Genomic DNA, 14790 nt, shown 5'->3' with positions numbered 1-14790 from the left:
CCACATGTGTGTGACGGTGGCGGGAGGCCTTAGTCCCCGACTCGGCAACGCGACGGCAGCCATCCCCTCCGCCCTCCTGGCAGCTCTGCGCACGCGGCACCCAGCGGTTGGACGCCACCAGGCATACGTTATATGACACAGGTTTCCCCATTTATGAGGGAGAAGCCTGAAGGCCAAAGGCCGAGCAGTTCGTCCCAAGTCTCCCAGTTTTCAAGAACTGGGAGAGCCCCCAGGTCTGCCCACCTCCAACTTCAGGACTCTTTCCAGAAGGAGCCAGGCAGTCTCCTCTGATCATTCACAAATGCTGAGCGGCGCCCTCGGCCGAGAGCGCCCAGGGCAGGCGGGGCTGCCCCCGCCCGGGAGCCTGCAGTAGCATGAATGGCAAGTGCCCCGTCCTCACAGAGTGCATGGCTCCACCTGCGTTCAGGGGCCTCAGGGGCATCGCCACGGGCCCCCGCCTGTCGGCAGGGCCTTTTGCTGCCTCCTGTGTTAGGCTGCCTTATAAGATGTCATTTGTTCTGATGCTTAAAACAAACAAACAAACAAAAAAGCCAGAAAGCTGCTGGCCGACCACAGTGGCTGCAAGGCATTCACGTTTTAAGGCCTGTAAAATCGATTACAGGGACAAGCGTGCCTATCTGCCATGTGCTGGCTTTCTGCTCTTGCAGGAAACGGCATGAAAAGCAGAACTCTTGCCCACTCAAGGAGCCGCGAACCCACGGCCCCGCCATGGAGGCTTTCTGGCCGGCATGGAGCAGGAGCTGAGAAGTCCCACAAACAACCCAGCCTCTTCACCTTCATTTCCTCTCCAATAAAACAGGAGGAAAGAGCTACCTTTTGCAGCATTGCTGGGGGCACGGGGTGGGTATGTGAGCGCATGGTGCCTGGTCTGGAACAGGGGCACGAGGGTCCCCTCCGTCACCCACATTGAGTACCACTGCTCCCAGGACCGTGAGAGATGATTGCAGGGCCTGGGGAGGGGAGGAGGGAGGCGGCCCAGCCCTGCCCTGGGGGCTCCACGATCCCGCTGGGGTTCCAGATTCGAGAAGGGCAGTGTGGTTCCAGGGCCGGCTCCCCATGTCCTTTTGAACGGAAATTAATCATTTCATGTGCCACCCCACGCTCCCCAGCAGACCAGATCCAAGGACACCAGGCTGCACGGACTCGCTCCCGCTTCCCTGGTGCCTGGCACTGGGCCCGACGCCTACGGGGTTACCAGCCACTTGGCGGATGAGCGCGCCGGAGCTTGGCTGGGGGACCTAACTGAGCTGCAGGTTTGGGGATGAAGAAACACAGGGTCACTGGTGAAAGGCTCAAAAGTCTGGTCCACAGCCCTGAGCCAAGGCCAGCGTCCTGGGTTTGATAACACACTGTGGTCGTGTGTGGGGCCGTCACTGGGAGAAGCTGGGCGAGGGGCACGTGGACGCGATCTGCACTAGATTCACAGCTTCTTGTGAGTCAAACTGTTTCAAACCCGAGGGTGGGAGGGAAGGCGGAAGGAAGGAGGGAGGAGGAAAAAAAGGAGGGAGAGTAAGAGTCAGGATCACGGGGCCTGTCCTTGGTGTCCTTTCTGCTGCCAGGGCGAGAGGCGCTCTGGGCGTGCGGTCGGTACCTTGAGCACTGCCGGGTCTACTCCGGGAAACACGGGCATCCTCTGGGGATGGCTGACGGGTGTCCTCTCGGTCCTGGGTGGCTTCTCCTCGTCATCTGACTCTTCTCTCCTGGGGGATTTCTCTTCTGTTGCAAAGAAAAGGGCACCGATGTCATTGGCAGCCACTGCGTATTGAGGCGTGGGCTCCAGATCCTTTGCACACAGACCCTCACGCGATCCTCACAACGGTCCTGACAGGAGGTATCACTGGCCCATTTTACGGGTGAGGACAGACTCAGGGGCCTGCTTTCATGGTCTTTCTTCTGCACAGCTCTTGCCGGAAGATACCAACAGCAAGGCAGAGCAGGATGGGTTTCCTGCTGGGACTGGGCACAGGCAGCCGGGGCTCCTGGCTCGCCCCAGGTCAGGGAAACAGAGGGACCTCTCTGGCAGAGGCAGGGAAGGAGACAGAAGTGCCTGCAGCGGCCAGCACACGGGGCCATGCTCTGGGAGGGGTGGGGAGGGGTCCTTCCGTCTGTGGAAGGGCTGCCCGGAGTCGGACCAGGAAGCCACCTTCCTTCACCCCGAGCCCCCCTTTCTGGGACTGAACCCCCTTCATGCTCTCCCTCGTAAGGGAGACTTCTGGGAGATGGGCCGCAGGTGCCCACTCTTGCAGGGGCGAGGGTGAGGAGTTTCATCCTCCTGGGGACTAGGACACAGGCCTGGGCACAGTGAAGACCGGGGACAAGGGTCCTCCGGGACCCCAGGCTGGGCAGGAAACTGGGGCGAGCCCGGGAAGTGTGCCCAGGCCTTCCTCAGTGCCTGGCCGGGTCCTCCAGGCTGCCAGGAACCAGCAGGCTGCTGCCATGTCGGGGGGGGGTTGGCGGGGGAGGGCGCAGGTAATGTTATACTTTTAGGGGCAATTGTGTGCTTTTGTCACCACTTTGGTCTGTACTCGTTCTAGGCAGCTCGGTGGAATTTGGCTCAGAACCAAGAAAGTGCAGAGAGAAGGTCACTCTAGGCGTCTAAGCACTTCCTTGAATAACAGAAACGGGGTGGGAGTTGGGGAGAGAGCCCTCCAAGCATCTAGGTATCCGGTCAGAAGCCACCCCCTCACTCAGCTCCGAGCCCGGTCTGACAGCCTACTGTTTGCCATGAGCAAATCCCAAGTGAACAAAAGTCCCTTCAGCAGCTTTTGGGGCACTAAAGGGTACGTGCAAAGCGGGGAGGTCACCTGCTGTGGTTTCCATTACAAGAAAAGATTTTGCTTCTTAAAACTCTCCCATGAATCTCTGTCTACAGATGAAGTCTAACTCCTTGGTAAGGAATGATGACTTCCCACGAGTGGGCCTTGCCTACTTTCCCAGCACAGTTCCTGCTTTAACAGCTGAGAGAGGCCCCTAACACACGCACAGAATGTTCTTTCCACGCCTCTGTCCTTGGATCCTGTTCATCTTCTCTCTGGACTACCCTTCCCTGGCTGACCCCTACCCACCCTTCAAAATTCAGTTCAAGATTTGATACAAAATGCAACCAAAAAAATCCTCAGAGGAAAATGTGTAGCCTTAAATAATTCATTACAAACCAAACAAGACAAATAAAGAAACTCATCTTTCAACTCAAGAGTCTAGAAAAAGACCAGCAAACAAGCCTGAGGAGAGTATAGGATGAATTTCACAAGGATAAGAGCAGAAATCATGAAACCCTAGTAAGTTGTGGCTTTGTCCTTTGCAACCCGCAGAGCCCCAATTAATGTATCACCCCTCAAAAAAAATTTTTTTTACTTAGTTTCTAATAAGCTGTGCAGAATAAGAAATCACAGTTTCCTGGGTCATTATGTTCTAATACCGTACAGCCTTCAAGTCAGAAAGCTCCTTCGGGTGCCTACCCTCCCGCTTCCCGCTGCTCAGTGTGGCGCCCGGGGAGGCGAGCGGCGCACCTGTTGAGTCCTTGAACATCCACGTGCTGCCGGCCTCCTCCTCCAGGGGGGACCTGCTCTCCGACTCGCTGAGGCGGCTGCGCCGGAGGGAGTGGGAGATGGGAGCCCGGCGGCGGCTTCTCTTGCTGAGCTGCACCCGGGTCTTGAGGGCACTTGAGTCGAGGACTGAGGTTTGCTTTGGGAACAGCAGGGAGGAAGAGGGGAAAAGTGAGGGGCCATTCACTGAGGACACCACCCAAGAGAGAGGCGTGCATCGCCTCACCAATGCCCGAGATCCTCTTTAGGTGGCACATGGGCCAGCATTTCTGCATTTTAATAGTAACGTAACACCCACAGTCGAGCTTTCTCCATGAAACATATCATGTAGGGTGATTACAAGAATCAAATGAAGCCCTGTGCCTGGCACGCAATGACAATGCCTTCCCCTCCTGGTGGCATCCTATGAGCATATAAGCCAGAGTGATGCTCAATACAAAGCAAGAGCTCCACAGATATTTGCTGAATGAATAACTGAATACAGCATCTAATTCAATCCTTACCCTCCACACCGTGTTCCTGTTTATATAGTGGGTGCCCCCATGGAGGATGAACTTGTGTCTTTCCCCATCTCTGTCCTTATCCAGAGGTGCCAGCGAGATGCCTCGACCATACTTAAGGAGGGGAATCCCTTGGGGGTCCTGGAGGAAGCTCCCCTCCAACGCAGTGGTGATCTTTCTCTGGGGGCAATCTGGGAGGCCATCCCCAAGAGTGTGGGCAAGAGGCTTTGCTGCCAGGAGAGCAGGTTTTGGACTCCACAGCGTTTAGACAGTGCGTCTTCAGGAGGGTGGGAGGTCAGCTCCCTTGTCAGAGAAGGAGAGGCATGAGGCTTCTGTGCCTCAAGGACTGACAAGGGAAACCCACCGGACCCCTGCAGGAGGGGCTCCTTGGGGTGGGGGGGAGGGAGGAGCACAGCTGCGGATCTGGAAGGGGCTGGAAAGGGAGGCAGCTGGACCCAGCAGCGGGCACCCTGGAGGGCGCCTCTGCTTGGGTCCGGGAAAAGCCGCGACCTCAGGGCTGCCCCTGGGGACCACACAAGGGTTACCCACGCCGGAGGGGCCTCTCTTTCTTAGAACCATGAGCACCCATTTGCAGAAAGACTTGGATGCCCTGGCACTGGGGACACAGCTCGCTAAGCGAGGCCACGGCAAGAGTGCCCAGCAGGGGTGAGGCGGACTTCCTGCTCACCCCACAGCCGCGGGCTAGGATCAGTTTTCACCTGAACCCATGTGGTTTGAGGCTGCAGAGCCTGCCACGCTGGTAACAAGTGGATATGGAGGCCAAGGCTCAGGGATGTGAGGCATCTGCCCCCAGACCCACAGCGGGTAAGTGGCAGGTGTACAAGCCACACGCAGAGATCAGTCCCCTCTCAGACTGCGCCGTCTGCACCCATCAGAGGGGTGCCTGGCACACAGATCCTACCCCTGAAAGGGGCAGTTCAGCAGGAGATGCTAGAGCATCCCTTTAAGAAGAAATGACTGTTCCCAACACATGCTCCTGGCTGCAAACTTACATCGATAAAGGAGAAGTCATCTACTTTCTGTGCAGCGCAGGTGTCTGGGGCAGGGAGCCCCTCTGTCCCGTCAGTGGACTCCAGGTCGGTGCTGGAGCGGTCCACGCTGGTGCTCCGCTGGTCCCGGGAGCAGTCGTGCTGGTCCCCGGTCGAGGTGGCCTCCGTTTGGGAGGACAGCGAGGACAGGCGGCTGCTGGAGGGCTGCTTCCGCGCTGACGCGGCGCTGCTGTCCGGGGACGGGGACTCCGGGGCCAAGCTACGAGGGAGGGAGGGAGGGCGGAAGGGAGACACGGTCAGGCAGGCTGCACCAGAGACCTGAACATCCAGCAAGGGAGGCGGCAGAAAACAGGGCACAGCTGTGCTCTACACACCAGGGAACAAGGGACAGGAGAGCCAGTAGGAGAGCCCCTTAGGGCACAGCCGGGCGCTGTTCACTGTGCTCGGGGACACCCGGGCGGGTGTGGAATGGGAGGGCTAACCTCATGGAATTAAATATAACCTCGCTAACGCTGAGGAAACTGAGGCACAGAGATGCGAGGTAGCTTTCCCAAAAGGGGAAGAACTGACTCTAGAATCCATGTCCTTGACCGTCTTATACTTCAGGAATTCCTTCCCATGACAATATACTCAGGTACCACTCGGATAACGGGAATCACATAAAATAGAAAATTTATAAATAAATCAAGGTGTTAAATTAAAAAGGCTCTCCCTGCCCATAAAAAAGATACCCACATCAAGAGCACAGGAAAGCCTTACCGTGAGAAAGAGCGTGTGGGCACACCAGACACCAGCTCCTTGATAGGGGGTCTGTCCAGAAAGACGCCCCTGGCTACACCTTTCAGCAGCACCTTTGACCCAGGCGTGCTGGTGCTTCACTTCGGGAGCACAGCTGTGTTTTTTGTCAGCACTGGGATGATCGTATTACTTGAAACAGGTAGGACTTTGGGGTGTGGGGTGGAATTGAGCCAAATCCACAAAAAATGAGGAGAAATATCATCAAGGTGGCAGCAGATGGCGCTGCTACCTAGGGCTGGGAGCACCCGGACGTCAGGCAGGGGGCGCTGCAGTGCCTCTGGGAGACAGGAGGGGGCGCCCACCCCCTAGGGAGATCCCAGCTCTCTGTAAGGGGTGGGGGATTGGAGACCCAGAGAGAGAAGAGGCCCAGCTACCCCACAGCCAGAGGGGGCAGAGGGGGGATTCCAGACCCGCCTGCCTCCTGAATCTGGGCCTCCCTCAGTAGCCCTCAGGCTCTGCCATAGTCCTATTACTCCCGCCTAGCCAGGCTGACGCCCTACAAGCCGTTAACAGTGGCCATATTAAATGCAGACATTGCCTGTAAAGCCACATGTTCCAATATTTATAAATGCACACACAGAGAGAGATATTGAAAAAAGTCTAGAAAGACAAAAAACATTAATGAAGGTTCTCTCTGTGCTGCGATTACTGGTGGGTTTCATTTCCTTTACAACATTTTTATTGGGGTAAAATGCACATACTATGACATCTACCACTAGTGAGATACAGCGTCTTCACAATGCTGGGCACCATACCACTGCGTGGCTCTGGAACACCGTCACACCCCGGGAGGAAGGCTGGTCCCTGATGGGCCATCACTCCCCGCTCGCCTGCCCCCCCAGCCCCTGGCAAACGCTGATCTGCTTTCTACGTCTGTGGATTTGCCTATGCTGGATATTTTCCGTATCATCTAGTATTATTTTTTAATACTTTCTACATTCCCTTTTTACAACAAGAATGCTTTACTCTTATAATTGCAGACAAGGCAGCACTGGGAATATAGAATCGGGATCCACGCCCAGACGCCCCGCCCCACCCATGGCCAGGGGCCCCGCTCGCCCCACCTACCTCTCCCCGCTCTGGTGCTGGTCCGTCCAAGTCCCATACTGGCTGTCGGCTTCCTGTACTAGTGTGTCAGTGTCCTTGGCCTCGGGGGGCCGCCTGGTGAAACACTGTTTCAGCTGATCCTACAAGGGCAAGGCAGACACGGGGTTATTATCAGGGGAAACGCTTAGAACCTGCTCCCAGCTCACACGAACTGAAACACATCATACCCTCCCCCCCACCACGCCCCCTTCAAGCTGCTCCAGCTCCCTACTGCCCTCAGGGGCAGGTCCAGATATCCCCGCTGGGCGCCAGCATGACCACCGTTCGGGGCTTGCCCAGGACGTCACAGGATGCAGGGCTGTCAGTGCTGAGTCCGGCAAACTGGGACGATGGGGTCCCCTCCCAGCCCACAGGGTCCTGCCGGGGCCAGTGCCCCCGACGCTCCTCAGAGCCCGTCTCCGCCTTGCGCTGCAGCCAGGCCGACCTTCTGTCCACCTTCAAGGCTGCCGGGACTTTTCGGTCCGGCACCCGCCATGTGCACCCCACGCCAGGTTCCCACAGCCACCATGCTCCCCGCCATAACGACCGTCCAGCACGGTGTCCGCGGAGCATTTAACTTGTGTCCAGAGTCCACCGAGATGTTTACGCATCACCTTGCATAACTATGTACGGCCCCCCAGAAACCCTGCGGGGCAGAGCTTATCACAATCCCCATTTCAGAGATGAGAACGTTGAGGCTTAGGAGGTGAAGTGACGCGCCCCAGATCAAACCGCTGTCAGTGGGAAGCAGAACCACAAGCCGGGTTGGGCGCTTGGACCCACAAGTCCAAACTGGTAACCACTGGGCCCCGCGGGGCCTGGATCCCTCGGAGAGACTGCTGGAACCACCGAAGCGGCGGCAGGGCCCAGCCCAGTGCCTGGCAGATGGCAGGGAGCCCATCCGTCTCCACTAAATGAACGCACTGCCGGCTCCTCAGCGTGCTCGCTTGGGAGAAGACGGAGGACTCCAGGTGAGACCAAACTCTAACCCCTTGGGCGCCCATTGCCACAGTAACAATTCAAACAGCCTTGGCCTCTGTGCTTTGAAGGATGTTTCCAGATTCCACCTTTTGATGACATGAGGCCAGTAGATGGGGAGGGAACATGGAGGGAGATGGGGGTGATATTCCGAGCACTCATCTTTTGCTCAAAAGCCTTCATCTTTTGCTCAAAGCCTTCGATGGCTCTGTGCTGTCCTCTTCTGAAATCCAACACCCCTTGTTTTGAGCCCAAAATTTCCTGTCCAGTCCCCCTCTCCTGACCTCCTCACCTTATCCCACCCAACCCTGCCCATTCCTGGCCTCTGGCTTTGCTTGTGCTGTTCCTCCTCCTGAACCCTTGCTGCCTGGGTACCCCGGACGCACCTCTGTGCCAGGAAGAGTTGGACAGACAAGTTCTTAACTCAACAGGCATTCACGGAGCACCCACTGTGTGCCAGGCACTGGGGGGCTGGGGGTGGGATCACAACACAGGTGCCATCTCTGAGACTCTACAATTCAGCTGATGTACCCCCCGATGTGGGCACTCCGTCCTCTCTGCTCCCCACGCAGAGCCCGCCCGGAGCCCAGTGGGCACTCAGTGGAGGCGGCACGCCTCCACCCAGCAGTTTCTCTTCTTCCTCCCCAAAGCAGGGGACGTGCCTCCTCACAGCTTCTACGAAGCCGCCCCTCACAGAGGGAGCGTACGCGGCCCCGCAGGACAAGCATGCGCCTGGAGAAAACCTTTGCCGTGTGGCCTTCACTGCGTTGCTGCGCACAGAGTCATAAAGATTCAGTAGGAAAACAGCGGTCGCCCTGAGGGCACAGATGCCAGTGGCAGCTCCCAGTGCAGCACCTGGCCAGGTAAACGCCCACCTCCTACCCATTCTCTTCCTGTCCCCTTCTGGGGACACTTGTGCACCCTGTGATGCTCGAGGGGATGCTGAGGACAGATGTATATGAGGATGGGCCCTGGATTACGCTCGGGATTAGATGGGCGTATCCCCGGCTCCTCCGCCACCCTCACCCTCCTGTCCTCTCAATCCCCAAGTCCTGGAAAGTCTCCTTCCAGAACATTCCGTCCAGCCGTGGCCAGTTCCAAGGTCCCCCTGCCTCCCTCATCTCTGGCCCCATCACCCATGTTTTCTGCACGTTACACTTTCCAAAACTGAAACCTGAGCCTGCAGGGTCCCTCTGGGTAAAGCTGCAAACATCTTAAAGATGGCTTGTGGAACCTTCAGTGGTGGGGCTCCTTCAGTGCCCCTTCCTCGGGGGCCCCTGCCGCTCCTCTCCTGCCAGCCCTGCCTAGACGCTCCCACTAGCCTCTCCAGCCTTCCCTCCCCTCATATTCCTCAGTCCACCCTACCTCACCTCCAGGCCTGCTGAACAGCCCCACTTCCCAGCTGTGGTTCAGATTTTAGCTTTGATGGCTCTTCCTCCAGGAAGCCTTCCCTGAACTCTCCCCCAGCTACAATTGGCTCAGCCCCTCCCCTTCACCCCTCCCCTGTCCCCTAGGCCTCAAGCCTCTGTATCTGTGCTGTCCAATATGGTAGCTGCTAGCCACGTGTGGCGATTGAAATTTAATTTAAATTAACTGACATTTAAAAATACTAAGAAATCACTTCCTCAGTGGCTGTAGCTTCATTTCAAAAGCTTTACAGCCGTGTGCGGCCACCATATTGAAAAGCATACATATAGAGAACATTTTCCCACATAATAATAATTGTAGTTGACCCGTTTCTTTTCAGTCTGCCCAGGGGGTGAGTGCCGTCTCTATAGCCACAATGGCTGCCTCTGAATCCAGGCTCCGGTGCACGGTAGCTGTGTGACCTTGGGGAAGCTACTGAACGTCTCTGTGCCTCAAAGTCTAGACAAAGTAGATGGCGCGCATTTGGTTGAATGCCATCTCAGTCACTACTCTTCCCCACAGACTCCCAAATTTGAAGGGATTCGGGGGTTAGGATCATCTAGGGGAATTCACCTTTCACATGAGGTTTGAGGCTGTTTATCAGAAATTTCCCCAGTCCGCATCCTGGTTACCTGTGTGGACTGCAAATCATTCGTCTCCTCATGCTGGCGGACCCCGGCAGCACGTGTCCCCAGCAAGGCTTGCACCTTGCACCCATGGCTACAACGCTCAAAATCAACAACAACAACAACAAAAAGCCCAACACTCTTCTAAAAACTTCCGAAAAGTCAGACTTTTAAAATTAACTTTAGGTCAAGGATGTTCTTCCACTTCAACGTGGAAGCACATGTGTCCACATGGGCCCCCGTTGGACTGCGTGTCCCCACGCGGTATTTCAGCTGTCACTGATGCGGATCATCACGTCTACTCATTTAGATCCACGAGGCCCTTGGAGTCCTCCCTTTTCAGGTGAGAAATGGAGGCACAGAAACAGGAAGTGCTGCGCAGCTCTCGTTCTCACAGGCAAGTGAGGGGCAGCGCTGGGGGGTCTGGACCCCAGGTTTCTGGGCTACTATCCCAGACTCCCGACGTCCACCTGCCCCACCTTATTCAGGAAGCGTCAGGAGGCTCGAACAAGGACATGCACACCGACATGCTCTACGACGAACGCCGCAAAAGAGCTTTGCAGGTTTCCTAGCACGTGCTGGGACTAGCTCACCAAGCCCCGAGCCACAGTGGAGGGAAACGCTGGTTCCCCATCTTGTAGGCGAACAGGGCTGCCTCAGCCCAGGACTGTGATGACAGCTCTGTTGCACCCAGCCTGGGACACCAGGCTACCAGACGCCGTGTTTCAACAAGCCATAACTCATCCCGAAATTTAAAGTGTGCATACCCTCGCCTCAGCAATTTTGGTTCCAGAAGTTTATCTCAAGAAGATCACTAGACCCGCCTGCCAAGATCTGCGAACGTGGACACTCCCTGCGGGGTCGGTTACCGCCACAAAATACCGGCCACGACCCAAATGCCCCAGAAGCGTGGGCGCGGGGGAAATGGAGCAAGGTGTAGCCGCACCATGGAACAAAAGCGGCCCAGGGACACGATGCAGAGAGAACACCAATGGTCCCAGAGAGAGGCCTGCCTTACGTCAGCAAACATTTTTTAAAAAATGGTACTGAAACAGCATGTGCATTGGGATACTGATTTTGTAAAAAGTGACACATCTAGGCACGTGAGTATAAGCCAAGAAGGTCTCTGCAAAGTCCCACAACCAACCGCTCCCAGCGGCGCTGCCTGGGCTGAGGTTGCACCCTGCCTTTCTTTCCCTTACTGATGCTGGCTTTCCTTAGTAGCCACACCTGTGATTTGATATCTCAACACAATCGGATGATAAAATTAAATAAAGTCATACCTCCGATGTTAGAATCTTGCACACATCATGAATTAGGAACAAGCCAGAAGGGGTTCTTCACTTGTTCATCTATATCAGAGTCTGCAAGCTTTTTCTGTAAAAGGCCTGACAGTAAATATTTGGGGCTTGGTGAGCCATCCGGTCTCTGTCCCAAATACCCAACTCAGCCATTGTTACCAAGAAAGCGGTGCAAGCGGTGAGTGCGGGGGTGGCTGTGTTCCAATAAAACTTTATTTACAAACAGGTGGCTGGCCGCACTGGGCCCACAGGGCACTTGCTGATCCCATATTTGTAGCTTTTAGACGGGCTGTCAGCAGTTCATCCACTGCCTGGCCTATAGTAATTGGTGAACAAATATTTGTTGGAAGAATATGTTTCTGAAAATAACTTTTTTGCAGAGAGTGGGTGTGAGCTTCTTAACCAGAAAAGAAAATGCAGTTAGTGAGGGGGCAGGGGGAGGAGAAGATATGACGCCTGCGTGTATTTTGGGGCATTTGACACACCCGCCTGAGAAAGGGCCCTGAGTCACGGCAGAGCTGGGTGGCCCACAGCTGACAGGGCAATTCTGAGTAATTCAAGATGGGTGCCCCAGCCCCCTCCGCAACTCTACACCCCCAGCTGTGCAGGGAGCTCGGAGGCCATGGGGCCCAGGCTGGCGTGGTCACCTTGCTCTGTCTCGGTGCCCCGGAGGGCCCACGGCATCTTCCTGCCCTGCGCTGGGGTCAAACCTGCACAAGGACTGAGCGGTAACAGCGATGATAACGTCAAAGGCTAACACAAGAGCCGATGCTGTGCCATTCACTTGGTCTCCTCATGTTCTCAACGACCCTGTGCCATGGACCCATCTTACAGGGGAGGAGACTGAGGCCTTGAGAGGCAGCCTGACATGCCCAGTCGCAGAATTAGAAGATGAGGGAGCTGGGATTTGAACCCTGTTTGCCTGATGTCCAGGCTCGAGCTCCCAAAGGCACTGCGTTCTCCTGGCTTTGGCTTGATAACAAAGAGCTTTGTGGGTCTTCAACGACCATGTCACAGACAGAAAAACACCTGGGCTGTGGTGCTGTGGCCCCGCCCACAGGAGCACACCTGTTCCTGGACTTCACCTCCGACCCAGCGTGGCAAATCCAGCTCTGCTTTTTGCTAACGGTGACCGAATCCCGCTAAATCCCGATCTTCCCGCCTGTAAAGGGCGTGAGAGGCTGCACAGGGTGGCGAGAGGGTTCTATACGCGGCCTGGTGGGAGCGGCGCAGGTGAGGTGCTGCTAAGTGCCCAAGAGGTGCCAGCTGGCCCGAGGACAATGATGCCGACGCTTCGTCCCCAGAGCGCAGGGTTTTAACACACACTCTAACCCTGGCTGAAGGCAGGCAATGTTGCGCCCCTCAGTGACAACAAAGGGGCCACCAGAACCAGGTCCTCGGGTACCTCCCTTGGCCTGGGCACCGGGGGACAGTCACGTCACACAGCGGACTGGGCCCTAGCTCTGCCCAGCGGGCTAGTCACCCTCCATGGCTGGGCCCCCCACTGGCGCACACAGGCCACACAGTGAGGGCTCTGGCAGTGACACGCTGTCTCCATGGGACAAGTGCGTCACCCCAAGTGACAGGAACACACGTTTGCAGCTGGACCTCAGGAGGCGTGTTCGGTTTCCGTTGGGAGCATCCGACAAGGCCTTGCCAATGGCCTCAGAGGCTATAAACAGAAATGACAGCTGGGTGGGGGGCCCAGGCTCCCGTGGGCCTCGGAGGCAGAGCCCCCTAGACTCCAGGAGCCGAGCGGGCAGCCCGCGGCCTGAGCTCCGGGTGACAGAGGGGAGCAGGGAGGTGCTAAGGATGGTAACGACCTTGAACACTTCGGTAGCACTGCCAGTGCCCGGCGCCACGTCAAAGTCCTCCTGTGGGCCGCCTGGTTTAATTCCCACGGCAGACGCTATTACCATCCCCATTTTACAGATGACGTAGCTGAGGCTCTGAGTAATTAAACAACATTATCAAACACACATGGTGCTTACCGTGTGCCAAGTTGTCCCATTTAGTCCTCCCCACAACCCTAAGCAGCGGCTACTGCTGTTTCTCCCACTTTCCAGATAAGAAGACCGAGGCACGGAGAGGCGAAGGGACTTGCCAGGACCTCACGAGGGAGTGGAAGAGCCTGATTCCAGCCCAGGTGTTGGGCGCTGAGGCGATGACCTGCTACCCAGTGCCTCCCGCTCTACGACTCCAGTTAGAAGTTTCAGCCAGAAAGGCCCCTTTGGGAGACTTCTCTCTAGGAAGCCACCAGCAGAGAACTGGAGGTGCTGAGCAGGGCTTAGTGCTTGCTGGGCCGTCTCTTCCAAACTGTGAGCTCCCTGCGGGCAGGCCCTGGGGTCGGTTCCCCCTCAAACCCCGGTGCCAAGTTAAGAGACAGCCGCTGTGAAGCAACTGGTAATAAATACACGAATGAATGAATGAACGAACAAACCCATAAAGGACCCCCTCTCTAATATTTGTGAATAATATTGCTATTTATTCAAACCCTCTAGATACATCACAGGACTGTCCGTTTTTCTATATGCCCTTAGCATTTAATTTGCATTACTTTTAAAATAAACCATTTTTTTCTAAAACGCCATATTCAGCATGCTGACAAACAGTGAACGTGGATTGGCCACTGTGATTTATTTTTTAAGGTACAAAATAGGAGAGATTGATTCAGGAAAGTAGGACAATCTCCTAAATAATCAAGAACCTTCATGCAGGGGAAGGGGAGGTGTGTAGAACATTCTAGAAGTGCTGAGATACACTTGTATGAAAACAGACATGTTCAACTTTCCCTTGAATCCTAAAGTCCTATTAATAAAAGGTCTACAGTTCTGAGGTTAGGATGAGCCAAGGAAAAAGAGAATTGAAGGTTTTAAAAAATGTTTTTAACCTAAATGCTAGTACAGCCATAATGTGGGATATTATTTATTTGTTAAAAGGAACTGTTCAAAGAGATGAGGTAGATCTGTACATGCCGATATGGAACAGCCTCTGAGATACGCTGACAGGTGTATAAAGCAAGACATGAGACAACAGGTGGCACACGCAGCCATCTGTCTGTGAGGAAACAAGAGATAAGGTAAACGTTTGAAAATGCGCAGACTGTCAGAGGAGGACGGAACTGTGGGAAGTGACGGGGGAGGGGGAGAGGCAGACATAGTTTTCATTCTACCTCTTTCTGTATTTTGTGACATGGTTAGGAGTTTTTAAAAACATGTTTAAAAAGTACAATTCCCTGTAAGTATGTAATTCTTTTCTGTCCCAGCTCCTTCGCGTCATGGAACCTGCTCCCACCCGGCTGCCTTCGCTCCTCTTAGAGAGTCTTAAAACAGTCTAAGCCAAATTTGGCTTCTTTTCTTGGAAACATCACACGTCCAAACATCTCTCATGTTTATTTCAGGCAAGGGTTCAACTCCTCAGAGACAGAATGGCAGGCTTGAACACACAAGTGCGAACCCGGTGGGAAGGCAGGGAGCTGGGCGTGCCCCCCACTGCCCGAGGACCCCAAATCCTCCAGA

At 55.3% G+C, this 14790-nt stretch overlaps 1 protein-coding gene across 1 annotated transcript in view; it reads right to left on the bottom strand.

The window, feature by feature from the left end:
- KIAA1671 (KIAA1671 ortholog) overlaps positions 1–14790 on the bottom strand; it is a 61063-nt gene that overhangs the window by 8645 nt on the left and 37628 nt on the right. The window contains exons 2-5 of the mRNA XM_054594161.1: positions 6943–7061; positions 5080–5335; positions 3531–3705; positions 1613–1737 (exon numbers count right to left, since the gene is read on the bottom strand). Coding sequence (XP_054450136.1) covers positions 1613–1737; positions 3531–3705; positions 5080–5335; positions 6943–7061 — 675 coding nt within the window. The remainder of the gene's footprint in view (positions 1–1612; positions 1738–3530; positions 3706–5079; positions 5336–6942; positions 7062–14790) is intronic.

The sequence above is a fragment of the Pteronotus mesoamericanus genome, unplaced genomic scaffold (genome assembly GCF_021234165.1).
Source record: "Pteronotus mesoamericanus isolate MK-2021 breed Mesoamerican mustached bat unplaced genomic scaffold, CSHL_Meso_final scaffold_507, whole genome shotgun sequence".
Lineage (NCBI taxonomy): Eukaryota > Metazoa > Chordata > Mammalia > Chiroptera > Mormoopidae > Pteronotus > Pteronotus mesoamericanus.
This window is presented reverse-complemented; position numbering and strand designations above follow the sequence as displayed.